The sequence below is a fragment of the Silurus aristotelis genome, assembly GCF_946808225.1.
Source record: "Silurus aristotelis genome assembly, chromosome: 17".
NCBI lineage: Eukaryota > Metazoa > Chordata > Actinopteri > Siluriformes > Siluridae > Silurus > Silurus aristotelis.
The window spans coordinates 322201-337200 of NC_139590.1; the positions used below are offsets into that span (position 1 = coordinate 322201).

The window sequence follows — 15000 nt, forward strand, 5'->3', positions numbered from 1 at the left end:
AACTCTAAACCTTCTGATCCAGCACCTCCAGGCTGCCTCGGTTGGGCCCTTGAGCAAGGCCCTTAACCCTGTTTGCTCTAGAGGTGCTGTATCATGGCTGATCCTGTGCTGCTGAGATATGGGATAAGATCATGATTTATCTCTACCTGTTTGTGTTTGTGTAGCTGAACACCAGTGTGTAGGTGAAGTGAGCGGTGTGTACATGTAGTTTATTCTAAAAGCTACATTCTCCTGTTTACACTCTGCTCCTCAGGAAGCAGGTTTATTTACTGTGCAGGTTGTGGCTCAGTAAAGAGCAGCAGCTGAAGAAGTCTGGTCTCTTTCAGTCTTCTACATTCTCTTCCAAACACCTGCACGTTATAAACATGTTCCTCATTCTGTCTCGTGTGTGTTCCAGGGTGTGGTGACTGCAGCCATCTCCCTCATCACCTGCCTCAGCCAGAAAAACCCAGACGAGTTTAAGACATGTGTGTCCTTGGCCGTGTCCCGTCTCAGCAGGGTGGGCCTCTCTCTAACACACACACACACACACACACACACACACACTTATTAAACACGTGTCTCTGTGGTTCAGATCGTGTCCTCGGCGTCCACCGACCTGCAGGACTACACCTATTATTTCGTCCCCGCTCCCTGGCTGTCCTGTAAGCTACTGCGTCTCCTGCAGTGCTACCCGCCTCCTGAGGATGGCGCCGTAAAAGGCCGTCTGGTGGAGTGTCTGGAGACGATTCTTAACAAAGCCCAAGAACCTCCAAAGTCCAAGAAGGTGCAGCACTCCAATGCTAAGAACGCCATCCTGTTCGAGGCTATCGCTCTCATCATTCACTATGACAGGTGAGTGTGTGTGTCCCCACCCCCACCCGAGTGTCCTGTGTCCCCTCCAGTGTCCTGTGTCCCCTCCAGTGTCCTGTGTCCCCTCCAGTGTCCTGTGTCCCCTCCAGTGTTCTGCACACCACGTTCACATAGTTTAATTTTTACCATTTATAGGTACATTTATTTTCATTTATCGTGTGTGTGTGTGTGTGTGTGTGTGTGAGACAGTGAGCCGAACCTGCTGGTGCGTGCGTGTAATCAGCTCGGTCAGTTCCTGCAGCACAGAGAGACTAACCTGCGCTACCTGGCCCTCGAGAGCATGTGCACACTCGCCAGCTCCGAGTTCTCCCACGAGGCCGTCAAAACACACATCGAGACGGTCATCAACGCTCTCAAGGTCAGCACACACACACACACACACACACACACACACACAGCAGTGTGGTTAGGAGTGTAAATGTTCATGTCATTCATTTCCACCAGGGGCCCCAAAGTGTTTTCTGTGAGGGCCACGTAATTATTGCTGGTGAGGTATAATGGGGTCTGGAACAGGAAATGCCCTGCCTTTTTCTTCCAACCTTCTGGTACACACCTGAGGAGACCTGCCTAACAATAATAATAATAATAATTAATAATAATTATTTATCATTTTAAATGTATTTATTTTGTCTCCTAATGCTGGATTACTGTACAGACACGTGAGCATCACTTTTCACACACCTATTAAAAGTGCATTATTACTATTAGAATGACATTTCAGCATATTCATGACTAGTGAAATCAATAGATTTACGTGTGGTTGGTGTGTGAATCCAATAAATGATTAGGCTTCGTTAATAACTGTTGGTCGAGCGATAGTGGATTTTACAGATACTGATTGCTTGTTTACATCCAATAATCTATTAGACAATTTCTTTAAATGGATACTGGATGAAAAAAAAATAAAAAAAACATACATGTAAAATATTACTGCACTTTACTGCACAGAAGTAAAAAAAAAGTACCCTAATTTCCTGACTATTAAACGCACCCATATATAAGCCACACCCTCTGAATTGTACAAAGATGTTTATTTTGAAGATAAATAATCTGCACCTGTCTATAAGCCGCACCTGTCTATAAGCCGCATGTCTACACTGAAACTAATGAACGTTACACAGGCTTTAATGAAAGACAGTGTCTGTTACACGGCTTGTATCTAAACAGTAGCCGACCAAGAAAGTCATTGTTCACTGTCTTCCTCCTTCCTTTCACAACTATTTCTCTCGAGAGTTTATCTTTTAACATCGTCGTGTGTTTAAAAATCACCATCGGTGAATCTTTTCTCCCGATGCAGTGCAGCTCAGAACACAGGTGAAGTGTGTTTTCATGCCCGGTTGTTTTCAGCGTGACGAATGATTCACATTTCCTGTAGACAGTCCGAGTGAGCGGCAGGTCAAACCTCAGAGGAACATCATCCATATTTATGATGTGGTGCGGCCCGATTCAGTGGGAGCGCATCTGATTTAATATAAAGAGTTTTATTGGTTCACCTGAACCCGTTCTGCAATTTCATTGGTCTAATGTTTTGGGGTTCAGTTTTTTGGCTTGAAGTTTGTGAAACCGGGAAAAACCCAGAAAAAAATCTATAAATTAGCCGCTTCATTGTTTAAGCCGCGGAGTTCAAAGCGTGGGGAAAAAAGTAGCGGCTTATAGTCCAGAAAATACGGTACTAAATGATGAAAACGTGCTAAATGTAATATGAATATCGCAGTCTCGCGTGTAAGAGCAAACAGCACGTAGTGTCGGTGATTGGCCTCTAGAGGCCGCTCTTGTACTGACCGTGGACTGCAAGCTGGAAAAACTATTGGTATGGATCTTTGTCGATAGATGATATTTACAGCCATCAACCATCAGTCCCTCGACCTCGATTAATAACGAAGGGACATTTTAGTTTGAAAGCCAACCTTTATTATCAAATACAGATCTGATACGAGTAAAACTTACTATATTTACAATTACATTTTCTAAATATGTCTTTGGCTTTGTTAAGTGTGGTGGGGCCGTAGTTTGGGGACCCTGAGTTTTTTAGTCTCTTGTTTTCCTAAAATCTTTCCCACATTGCGGTAGCGTTGTAGATCATCCCTCACTGTAGGAAAGGAATTCCGTTATTTCACACTTCACCACTAGAGGGAGATACACAGTTTTCATTACAGTGCACTGTCCCCTATCAATAGTATAAAGAGACAGAACACTGAGCAGCTGCAGATCATTTAACATCACGCAACCTACCGAACAGCCGCTAGCAGATGATCGCAACAATCACACACGAGATCAATCCTAAACCCAGTCAAGTTTAAATGTTCTGAATCCTGAACCGTGTTTTTACTGAGGCGCTGGGGCGAGTACAAGCTCCTGATCAGCGCACACCAGATAGTGAAACTCTCTGACCATTAGACCTTCGAGCTGGAGAGTAAAGTTCCTTACACTCACTGCCCTCAGAGTTTAGAGACAGATCAGACTTCTGAAAGGAACTGAAGTCCTCCACAAAGCTGCCTGAGGAGACACCACATGTGCACCATGCTAAAGTGAAACTTCACACGTCTCCTCATCACCTCCATCTCTTTCTGTTCTGCCTGTGAATAATAAGAGTGTGGATGTGCTTATTAGTGTTCTTCTGTCCATCTAGACGGAGCGTGACGTCAGCGTACGTCAGAGGGCTGCAGATCTGCTGTACGCGATGTGCGACCGCAGTAACGCTAAGCAGATCGTCGCCGAGATGCTGAGTTACCTGGAGACAGCGGACTATTCCATCCGCGAGGAGATGGTGCTGAAGGTGGCCATTCTGGCTGAGAAGTACGCAGTGGACTACTCCTGGTACGTGGACACCATCCTCAACCTGATCCGCATCGCCGGCGACTACGTGAGCGAGGAGGTCTGGTACCGCGTCATCCAGATCGTCATCAACCGTGACGACGTGCAGGGCTACGCCGCTAAGACCGTGTTCGAGGTACACACACACACACACACACACACACACACACACACAAATAGAATACAGTTTTTCCTCTAAACTCTATTTCGGGATTGTTTACTTGACCTCTGACCCCAGGCCCTACAGGCTCCAGCATGTCATGAGAACATGGTGAAGGTCGGGGGTTACATCCTCGGGGAGTTTGGGAACCTTATTGCTGGAGATCCTCGTTCCAGGTGAGTTCAGTACCTGCCCTGCCTTTTTCTTCCAACCTTCTGGAACACACCTGAGGAGACCTGCCTAATAATAATAATAATAATAATAATAATAATAATAATAATAATATACATCTATAATTCTCTCTCTCTCTCTCTCTCTCTCTCTCTCTCCCCCCCCCATCACCCCCCCCCCCCCCCCCCCCAGTCCACTGGTTCAGTTTAATCTGCTCCACTCGAAGTTCCACCTGTGTTCGGTTCCTACTCGTGCTCTTCTCCTCTCAGCTTACATTAAGTTCATTAATCTGTTCCCTGAGACGAAGAGCACCATCCAGGAGGTTCTGCGCTGCGACAGTCAGATCAGGAACAGTGATGTGGAGCTCCAGCAGAGAGCCGTGGAGTATCTCAAACTCTCCTCCATTGCCAGCACTGATGTTCTGGTGAGATCTTTCACCACTCAGGTTCACCTCGTCTTCCTGTGAAGCTTCACCCACTGACATCCTACCATCAAAATGTTATGGAGTTAATGATTAATACACCACAGAACCTTCGTGTGTGTGTGTGTGTGTGTGTGTGTGTGTGTGTGTGTGTGTGTGTGTGTGTGTGTGTGTGTGTGTGTGTGTGTGTGTAGGCCACAGTGCTGGAGGAGATGCCCCCGTTCCCTGAGAGAGAGTCCTCCATCTTGGCCAAGCTGAAGAAGAAGAAGGGTCCTGGTGCGGTTTCTGGCACAGAGCTGGAGGACGGAAAGAGAGAGGGAGGAGAGCTGAACGGGGGAGGAGGAGGAGAGCGGCCTGGAGACGGATCTGCCATCGCAGCATCCAATGCAGTGAGACACACACACACACACACACACACACACACACACACACACCGAGGCCTGGTGTAGAATTCATCACTCAGCAGAAACACACACTCAGGAACAGCACTGCTGTGTTCGCACTTCAGTAGGAAATGAGTCGGCGTAAATACCAGCTCTCCTTACAACAGAAAGGAAGGTCCCTCAATTTTTCCACACACACACACACACACACACACACACACACACACACACACACACACACACACACACACCATCTTGTCCATGAACTCTTTACAGTGGACAGTTTCTCTATTGAAACACAGCCTTTATTCATCACATAAATGTGCCCTTTTTTCATTCCAGTCTCGTCCTAACTCACTTTCTCCACTCAAATATCAGTAGATTCTCATTTTAAGACTTTCATGAGATTTGATGTGAACTGAGTGGCAGCTGAATTAGTGGCATCACAAGTGTGTGGACCAGTTTTCTTGCTGGGTCGCTGGAGTTGTTGCGAGGTGCACGTGTGACATTTCAGACCGCTTTGTCACGTCTGACTGAGGTACTCGTACGCCGTATGATGTCACATGGGTGTAAACCGGGGACATGACAAAACGTTTAGCACAGAGGGGGAATTCAGTGCTGGACGTGCTGATATCATGTGACCTCATTGGCCCCGCCCCCTCAGACGTATTGAACCGCTCGTGTTACTGAGGTGAATCACGTTTTTATGCTTTGCTCAGAATACGGTGTGTATCCGGTGACGTGTCGAGCACCACTCACGTGTTCTTCAGGAAATGTCACATTCTAGTTTATAGGGGATTATTTTTGTGTTTTAAATCTCATTAATGCAACTGAACAGCTATGGAGTTAGGGGCCATGCTCAGGGGCCCGGGATGGGATTTGATCTCACCTTAAGAGATTAGAATCGATTTTTTTCCCAACTATATTAAAGTTCCTTGTTATCGGCTCACCTGCAGTTTAGTAAATTCCCAGTTTATTCCTGTTAATTCCCACATATTCCCATGGAAAGTTTCCAGGCCTGAAATGTGCTGTAATTTTGCAGCTCTAAACACAACTGAGTGCAGCAGTCATGTGACTTTAACTGAATCCTGGTCACATTCTTTCTGTGTGTCTCAGTCCACTCCGTCTCCTTCAGCCGATCTCCTCGGTCTGCGCTCCGCTGCCCCCGTCAGTGTGGCCCCGCCCAGTGCAGGCAGCCTATTGGTGGATGTGTTCTCGGAGGCGGGGCCTGCTGCTCCGGCCGCTGTGGTCAGTGAGGATGGTTTCCTCAGGTGAGTAACTGTTTGTAGTAAACACACTGACGCTGTAATGCCTCGTCATACTGTCTGCTCTTCTGTGCTTTCACTTCTCTGTTCGCGCGCGCGTGTGTGTGTGTGTGTGTGTGTGTGTGTGTGTGTGTGTGTGTGTGTGATCTGTTCTGGTTTACCTTACTCTATATGTGACTGTCTTTCTTTTTCTCTTGCTTTTTTTTCCTCTTTTCTCTCTTTTCCTCCCTTTTCTGTGTCCCTATCTGTGTGTGTGTGTGTGTGTGTGTGTGTGTGTGTGTGTGTGTGTGTGTGTGTGTGTGTGTGTGTGTGTGTGTGTGTGTGTGTGTGTGTGTGTGTGTGTATCCCTCTTTGTCATCGGGCTATGGCAGAGATCTGGAACCTCCCACTGAGAGCTCTGACTCCTATTTGGCTGAGGGTCCTGGGGACTCTGAGTAAGAGGCCAGTGGTTGGCTAACGTGTCCATATGCACACACACTTCACGTGACTGTACAAAGGTTTCCATCCCGGTGCTTATACACAGCGTTTCATCTCCTGTAGCATTGTGAGGATCAGTGCAGTGAACGCGTCATGTGACCAATTGCCCCCTGTAGTGTTCCCCTGTGAGAACGGTTTCTCTGAGGGACATCAGGCAGATGATTGGTTGAAGCACTTTAGAGATTAGATATTTACTGTGCACATGGTTCCTCTTCGGCGTTCTCAGGTTGGTGAAGTTGTCTTCACATGTCCTCTGCATGAACACTTTCTCCGTAACGCACCACATTAAAGCTGAAAGGATCCTCGAATTCCCCGTTTAGTCCATTTAACTCCACACGGGGCACTGTGTTTCCCACGGACCGTTATTACTGACGCACCGCTAAACTCTGAAGAGCTCTGGACAGGTAACACAGAAGCATGAAGGAACAATAGAGGACTGGAGAGAAAACAGCGAGCAGTGAGGAGAAGATTCAGGTCGAAGAAAACACCAGAAAGTTTTTAAAACTTGGGATCATTTCAATCTAAAAGATAAAGAAACACAGTACAGGGGTTACGTCCATGTTCAGTCCTTTACAATCGATCTTTCTATTTGTATTTATACACTGCGTTCAAAACGTCCCTGCATCACACACTGAACACGGAACCCAAAGAAATCTGCATGCTTCAAAATTGCCTTCGATCCGTTTGTGTACGTGCGCTCTGACGTGTGTTTAACACGTGTGTATGGAGGATGGAAACCTTCCTGGTGATTATTCGCCAGAACTTTGTATTGAAGTTGTTGTTAACGTTGCCGTAGTAACCACAGTGTGTCTGTATGTGGTGTTTGTGCTGAACTGTGTGTGTGTGTGTGTGTGTGTGTGTGTGATGTGGTGTTAATCTATGCTGTGGCCAGAACAGGGTTTTATCACTCACACTAACCCTCTGCTTTTATTTTCTCTCCCTCACTCCTTCTCTCCACCTGCATCATCAACTCTCTGGCTGTTGTTTGGCTGCTGCTCGTTTGTTGTCCTTCTCTTCATTCCCCCTCACATGCATCCATCCATCTCTAAACTGTCGGCTTGTCTTATCCATCTCATCGTGGGGGTTTTTCTCCTCTCCCTCATCCCTCACTCCATCACTCACTCATTCTCAGCTCTGCTCCTCCTTCTGTGGCCTCTGAAGATCCCACTCCTCCTCTACCTGAGTCAGACGAGCTGCTTAACAAGTAAGAGTTGCACCTGGGGCCCTGTCTCCTAACACCTGATCTCATTTAGGACTGTGTTGCATGTGGTGCTGTGGCTGCTCTCTCTCTCTCTCTCTCTCGCTCTCGCTCTCTCTCTCTCTCTCTCTCTCTCTCACAAATACAACCCAAATTCCAAAAAAGTAGGGACACTGTGTAAATAGTAACGCATTACTCATATAAACCCATATTTTATTCACAATAAAACAAAAACTTCAAATGTTTAAACTGAATTTATGCCATTGGAAGGAAAAAATAAGGTAATTTAGAATTTGGACCATGTTGAACAGGATCATGTTTCCCACTGTGTAACATCACATCTTCTGTCTGTGTACATCTGGGACCTGAGGAGAGCAGTTACTGAAGATTTGGGAGAGGAATGTGTCTGATACAGGATTCTAGCTGCTCAACAGTTCTGGGTTTCCTTTGTTGTGTTTTTCGTTTCATGATGCACCAAATGTTTCTCTTTCTCCCGCCTTCCTGCTTTCTCATTTATTCCCTTTTCCTTTGCTCTGTCTACACCTCCATCTCTATACCTCTCTCTTCCTCTATCTCTCTCTACTCTTCCCTCCCTCTCTCTCTCTCTCCTGTAGGTTTGTGTGTAAGAATAATGGGGTACTGTTTGAGAATCAGCTCCTTCAGATTGGTATTAAATCAGAATATCGCCAGAACCTCGGTGAGTAACAGAGCAAACTGTAATCCACCTGCACAGAACACACACCAGGGTTCTCACATCTGTGTGTGTGTGTGTGTGTGTGTGTGTGTGTGTGTGTGTGTGTGTGTGTGTGTGTGTGTGTGTGTGTGTTTGCAGGGAGAATGTACTTGTTCTATGGCAATAAGACATCAGTGCAGTTTATAGGCTTCACAACCACTGTTAGCTGCCCAGGAGAACTTCAGTCTCATATCCTTTACTACACACACACACACACACACACACACACACACACACACACACACACACACACAGGTAACAGACAGGTTTGTGCCAGCTGTAGTGTGGTATCTCCTTGACTGAGCTCACAGCTGAATGTTCAGCTGAAGCCTGTGGATCCTCTGGTGGAAGGTGGAGCTCAGGTGCAGCAGGTCATCAACATTGAGTGTCTGAGTGACTTCTCTGATGCACCACTTCTCAACATCAAGTTCAGGTAACACACACGTGATGTATATGTCTATAATAAATACTGAGTGGATGTAAAAACAAATGTGTGAGGACTCTACATGAGTGCAGATCTGATTGGATATGATGATTAGACGAGATTAGATTATTTACTTATTTACACAAATTTGATCAGATCACAAACCCAATTACATCATCCTGACTACTGAGTTCCATGTGATCTCTTTCTCTCTCTCTCACACACACACACACACACACACGCTGTGGTTGTTTTGCAGGTATGGTGGAGCTCTGCAGAACCTCACACTCAAACTCCCCGTCACCATCAACAAGTTCTTCCAGCCCACTGAGATGGCCTCACACGACTTCTTTCAGCGCTGGAAACAACTCAGCCAGTGAGTGTGTGTGTGTATACTGTGTGTGTGTGTGTGTGTGTGTGTGTAACACACTGTATTAATGTTTTAGGCCCCAGCAGGAAGCACAGAGAATCTTTAAGGCAAACCACCCCATGGACACAGAAGTGCTCAAAGCCAAGGTAAAGACACGTGCGCGCACACACACAGCACACACACACACAGCACACAATCACACTACACATTCTCATATTAATGTTTTCTCTAACAGAAGTGTTTTTTCACACACTACAAAACACAGCCTGTGTGTGAGAGAGTACTCACTGTGTGTGTGTGTGTGTGTGTGTGTGTGTAGTTATTGGGATTAGGTACAGCTCTCCTGGAGAACGTGGACCCGAACCCTGAGAACTTTGTGTGTGCTGGAGTGGTTCAGACCAAGGCACAGCAGGTGGGGTGTCTCCTGAGACTCGAACCCAACGCACAGGCTCAGGTGTGTGTACACACACCTACACGCACACACAAACCTACACACATACACCTATACCCATACACACTCACCCATACACACACACACACACACACACATGCATACACACTCACCCAGACACACTCTCACACACACAAACCTACACACATACACCTTCACCCATACACACACCCCCATACACACACACACATACACACTCACCCAGACACACTCTCACACACACAAACGTACACACACACACACACACTTCATGCACAATTCATCCCTGTCTGTATGCCACTCATCTCATTACCGTGTGTGTGTGTCCATTTCTGCATCTAAAGACTGGGGTACAGGTAACACTCATCTCTCTCTCTCTCTCTCTCTCTCTCTCTCTCTCTCTCTCTCTCTCTCTCTCTCTCTCTCTCATTTATTGTGTGTTGTTTTTTTTCTTTTTTTTTTCTTTTGCAGTAGCACCCCAACTGTGTCTGTGTATTCAGTAGGATGCAGTTCTGTGTGTGTGTGTGTGTGTGTGTGTGTGTGTGTGTGTGTGTGTGTGTGTGTGTGTGTGTGTGTGTGTGTGTGTGTGTGTGTGTTACTCAGTAATGAGTAGATCACCACTGCTTGATCCAGCTGCACATTTTGATTAACTGTAACACTAGGTTTCCTGTCCAGGGTGTTAAAAGTTTGTGTGTGAGTCACTGTGTCTGTGTGTCGGTCTGTGAGCGAGACGGTCAGTGTGTGTGTGTGTGTGTGTGTGTGGGGAAGAGAGTAAGTCAGTGTGTAAATCCTTGAGTCTGTAAGAGTATGCGAGTCGGTCGGTGAGTATATAGGTCTGTGTGTGAGTTTGTCAGTGAGAGAGTCGGTCAGTGGGTCAGCGCGCGCGTGTGTGTGTGGGGGGGATCAGTGTGTGTGTGCGCGCGTGTGTGTGGGGGGGTTGGGGGGGGGGGGGGTCAGTGTGTGTGTGTGTGGGGGGGGGGGGGGATGGGGTGGTCAGTGTGTGTGTGTGTGTGGGGGGGGGATTGGGGTGTGTGTGTGTGTGTGTTTGTGGGGGGGGGGTGTCTGTGTGTGTGTGCGCGCGCGTGTGGGGGGGGGGGGGTCAGTGTGTGTGTGTGTGTGTGTGTGTGTGAGAGAGAGAGACTCGGTCTGTACTTTTCTCATTGCTCTGGATTCACACAGGAGGCTCTTGTAGTCAGGGGTGCCATTAAATGTGAGTGATGGTGTAACTCCTGAAGGTCAGGACTGCAGCACCCATGGGCCATACTGATGCAGGTGTTGGATTGTTTATTTGGTGAACGGTGTGTGGTATCTGTAACGTGTGTGTGTGTGTGTGTGTTCCTCAGATGTACCGGTTGACTCTGCGCAGCAGTAAGGACACCGTCGCTAAGCGTCTGTGCGAGTTGCTGGCGGAACAGTTCTAGAACGCAGCTTCTAGAACCAGTGCGTAGACCATCACGTTCTCGAACCAGAGCAGACCAGCGTCCCTCCTCCACCTTCTCCTCCTCTTCCTTCTCTTTCTTCTTCACCTCCTCCACCCGGAACATTCTCTGTTCATACAGAAGGGAAAGCAACTGCCTGATCACGGCAGCCATGATTACTGTCCTCATCCTGCTTATTATTCTATATCATCATCATCATCATCAGTGCTACCGTTCCTGTTTTTAATCGGTGTTTACCTGCCTGTGTGTGTGCGTGTGCGCGCGTGTGCGTGCGTGCGTGTGTGCGCGTTGTAATGAGTGAAATGAAAGAAAGTGTGACCAATAGAGAGAGATGGAGACATGCTTTCCATTTTCTCTGCTCTGTGTGTGTGTGTGTGTGTGTGTGTGTGTGTGTGTGTGTGTGTGTGTGTGTGTGTGTGTGTGTGTGTGTGTGTGTGTGTGTGTGTGTGAGAGAGAGAGAGAGAGAGAGAGAGAGAGAGAGAGAGAGAGAGAGAGAGAGAGAGATCAGCAACATTTCAACCTATAAACATTCCTGAGACGTATTGTTAGGACACGCGTACACACACACACACACACACGCGTCCTGCTGCACATGCATGTTTTTGTTGGAACATTCCATGTCGAGTTAGAGGGGTAGTGAGATGTGAGAGAAATAAAACACTGCAGTATGAAGACACTAAATTGAGAGCACTTCCAGAGTAAAGGCATTAGTGGGGGTGGGGACGAAACAAGATGAGACGTCTCTGATCTCACTAACTTCTCACGATTCCATACTTGATTAGAATCACCGTTAATGAAGTCTTTGTGTATTTAAAAGCAGAAATGTAAAGCGATCGCTTGGTGACATTACATAATTTCTCTTCGTTTTGATGGTTGTGTTGCCTGCGTTTCAGGCATTCCATTAGGTGTGTGTGTGTGTGAGTGTGAGTGTGAGTGAGTGAAGGATCATGCAGGAGCAGAGGAAAACGAATAAACACAGAGCAGAGTAAGAGCAGGTTCTCCTGAGCACTGAGGCTCTGCTTACAGAAATGATGTTTTCTATTTGTCAGCTGAAGGAGATCCTGAGCTGTAATGACTGAAGAACAGGGGAAAGAAGAGAGAGAGAGAGAGAGAGAGAGAGAGAGAGAGAGAATAAGTGAGTCCTCCAGCACTCGTTCCTCACACACTGTACTCAGGTCAGTGTCTCACACGGTATTCTGAAGTTACACTACACTGAGGCACTGAGTATCACAGCTCTGGGATCAGGTCTGACCACACATCCAATTCTCCGTCACGTGTGTGAGAGAGCGAGTGGGTTTACACTGCCTTCAGAGGGACAAAGGTTTCACAGGAGCTCTCAAACACGTCTCCACAAAACACTACACAGATTATCTGCAGATACATTACTGTAACAGCACTTATCTTTGAACACTAGTGGCTGAAGTTCAGGACTCTCTCACACACACACACACACACACACAACAAGGCAGAACTCTGTCTCTCCACTCTATTTCGTGTGTGTGTGTGTGTGTTGCAGCTCGGCAGTAATTTTTTTTGGACTGCACTGAAAACAACAGAAATTTCACTGCTAATTGAAATGTACCTGCTGCTCATCAACTCGATTTGCAGAGTAAAATTCAAAGCTGAAGCTCCACAGGAACAGCATCAGGCTTCAGACCAGAACATCTTCCTAAATCTGTTCTCCTGTAACTTCACACACTGCAGACAAAAGTAGTTCAGCTTCTTTTACTCTTTACCTGAATCACTATGCCATCAGACTCTTGGCTCCTGTAACAGTGAAGGAATAGCAGATAAAATCTCACACACACACACACACACACACACACACACACAGTGGAGAGAGATTAGAGACCTATCAGATTAAAGCAGCTGTCAGTCACACATACAGGAACAGTACAGTGTGTGTGTGTGTAAGAAAGGATTTATTGGAGATTTATGAGACATTGGTGTCGTTAGTTAAATGAAGTCACTGCTCTCCTTTACTGCACTTCTGCCGTGACGTAATGATGGGACTTTGTCATTGTAGTGTAGAATCATGTCATGTGTGTGCGTGCGTGTGTGTGTGTGTGTTTGGTGTGTGTCTTTGCAGTATCCGCTAGCTAATGCAGCCCCAGTGTATCGGTGTTGAACCTGTCAGATACCTGTGTTAGATAAAAATTTACTCTGTACTGAATAATGTGAAAGTAAAACTATGCCATATACTCAACCAATGCCTCCACTCGTCTGTCTGTCTCTCTGTCTCTCTGTCTGTCTGATTGTGTGTTGAAGTGCACATGAACACAATTTGTAACACATCTGCTGCACATGTGGAACAGTATGATGTTAGTAAAAGAGTTTCCCTGTGCAGCAGATCAGACACGTGGTGTTCAGTGTTTAATGTTTAGTCACTGTAGTGATTCTGATTCTAAGTGCAGTTGAACAGAAGCAGCATTAGGACCAGTTCAGACCCCGTGTTGAGTTCTTTTATAGTGAGATATCATCTGTTCTGTCTTTAGTGTGAAACTGAAAAGATCACTATTGCATGTGTAGAGTTTAACCTGGAATTACACTCCTCACTGTCTATAACTCTCTCAGTCTGCAGCATCAAATTTCCACTTCAATTCACTTTAATGTCTGTAGTGTTTCTAATAATGGACGTTGTCTCACAGCAACTTCACACAGATAAAGTTATAACGTATAAAAGAGTGTAGAAGTTAAGTGTCTGTTTAATACATATAAGTTTATCTCTGATGAGTGATCCAGCTGTGACTGTGGTGAAGGAAAAACACTGAGACTTTGAGGAATATACCTTGAGAGGAACCGGACTTAGAACAGGACCCAACCTCATCCTCAACACTGCAGAACTGTTCACGCAAACTGTGGTCCTGAGCACATTGTAGCGGACTGTAGATATTAGAGTCCAAATTCATCCTCAAAGTAAGAGTGAGGAGACGACTGCATCCAAATATCCCAGTTCACCAAACATTCCATATCCATGATCCCTCCAGATCTGCTCCTTTACCTCACAAACACCTACTGACTAAAGACTCCACTAAATAAATATGTGTTCAGCCTCGACTTGAACACTGAGACTGTGTCTGAGTCCCGAACACTGATAGGAAGGCTGTTCCATAACTGTGGGGTTTATAAGAGAAACATCTGCCCCCTGCTGGAGTCTTCATTATTTGAGGTACCAACAAATAGCCTGCACCTTTTGATCTAAGTAGGTGTGGAGGATCATCCTGGTACAGAAGTTCACTCAGATACTGCGGCGTGAGAGCGTTAAGTGCTTTATACGTCAGTAGTAGTATTTTATAATCAGTGGAAATCCATCAGGAGATAAAACTTGATCATAATCAAAATCTTTATTGATCCCAGAGGGAAATTGTTCAGTTGCTGTTGGTTATAGAAAAGATAAAAGTAAAAATAAGAATATAATTTAAATAAATATACATATTAAGTTCATATTAAGTGAAAGGGAATTTGTAGCAGCAGTGAAAAGCAGACTATAGTTATTAAAGTTATTGAAAGTTCTGAAGTCACACAGGTTAGTTATGGAGGTGAAACACGTGGCAGAAAAGAAAAAACTGCAAATCAATCAGTTTTATGACTTCCGGCGCGGTTACGGTTTCACAGTGTGTACATGCAGATATAAATGTTATTTTATTTTTTTAATAGATATTATAAATAATTCCCAGTCGAATGCGTGTGGTTTAATTTATTCATAACTAATAAACCAGTAACTGTTTCTACACCACTCCGTTTTACTTCATTGTACACCTGGAATAGAACCTTCTAACGGACTGCGCATGCGCGGCACTCGGGTTCCTGCACGCTCCAATGGGCGGAGAAGGAAAAAAAAATACCGATGTGGAGAAAACCAG

The 15000-nt window shown here is 45.8% G+C and overlaps 2 protein-coding genes and 1 long non-coding RNA gene across 9 annotated transcripts in view; 2 read left to right on the top strand and 1 right to left on the bottom strand.

The window, feature by feature from the left end:
• The window catches only part of ap2a1 (adaptor related protein complex 2 subunit alpha 1), a 27027-nt gene extending 13684 nt beyond the window's left edge, over nt 1–13343 (top strand). Inside the window, exons 5-22 of one of the 6 annotated variants that reach the window (XR_014537596.1) lie at nt 398–499; nt 575–834; nt 1042–1210; nt 3482–3802; nt 3905–4002; nt 4190–4421; nt 4613–4807; nt 5918–6072; nt 6438–6500; nt 7676–7747; nt 8356–8438; nt 8574–8658; nt 8779–8907; nt 9158–9274; nt 9345–9414; nt 9588–9722; nt 11042–11427; nt 11617–13343. Coding sequence is in view for 4 of the 6 variants with exons in the window: in XM_083566732.1 (XP_083422858.1) it covers nt 398–499; nt 575–834; nt 1042–1210; nt 3482–3802; nt 3905–4002; nt 4190–4421; nt 4613–4807; nt 5918–6072; nt 6438–6500; nt 7676–7747; nt 8356–8438; nt 8574–8662; nt 8783–8907; nt 9158–9274; nt 9345–9414; nt 9588–9722; nt 11042–11119 (2364 nt within the window). In the remaining 2 variants the exon portion in view is untranslated. The other 5 variants (XR_014537597.1, XM_083566732.1, XM_083566731.1 and 2 more) reach the window with 5 other exon arrangements.
• LOC310740258 lies at nt 8580–8811 on the bottom strand. The gene is made up of 2 exons (XR_014537609.1): nt 8704–8811; nt 8580–8673 (listed from the first exon to the last, which is right to left on the bottom strand). It is a non-coding gene; the product is annotated as an uncharacterized lncRNA (long non-coding RNA).
• A 1512-nt stretch (nt 13344–14855) lies between the features above and the next one.
• LOC310740221 (uncharacterized protein) overlaps nt 14856–15000 on the top strand; it is a 4481-nt gene continuing 4336 nt past the window's right edge. For both annotated transcript variants that reach the window (XR_014537600.1, XM_083566750.1), the window contains exon 1: nt 14856–15000. This exon is cut by the window's right edge and continues 296 nt beyond it. The gene's annotated coding sequence lies outside the window, so the exon portion shown is untranslated.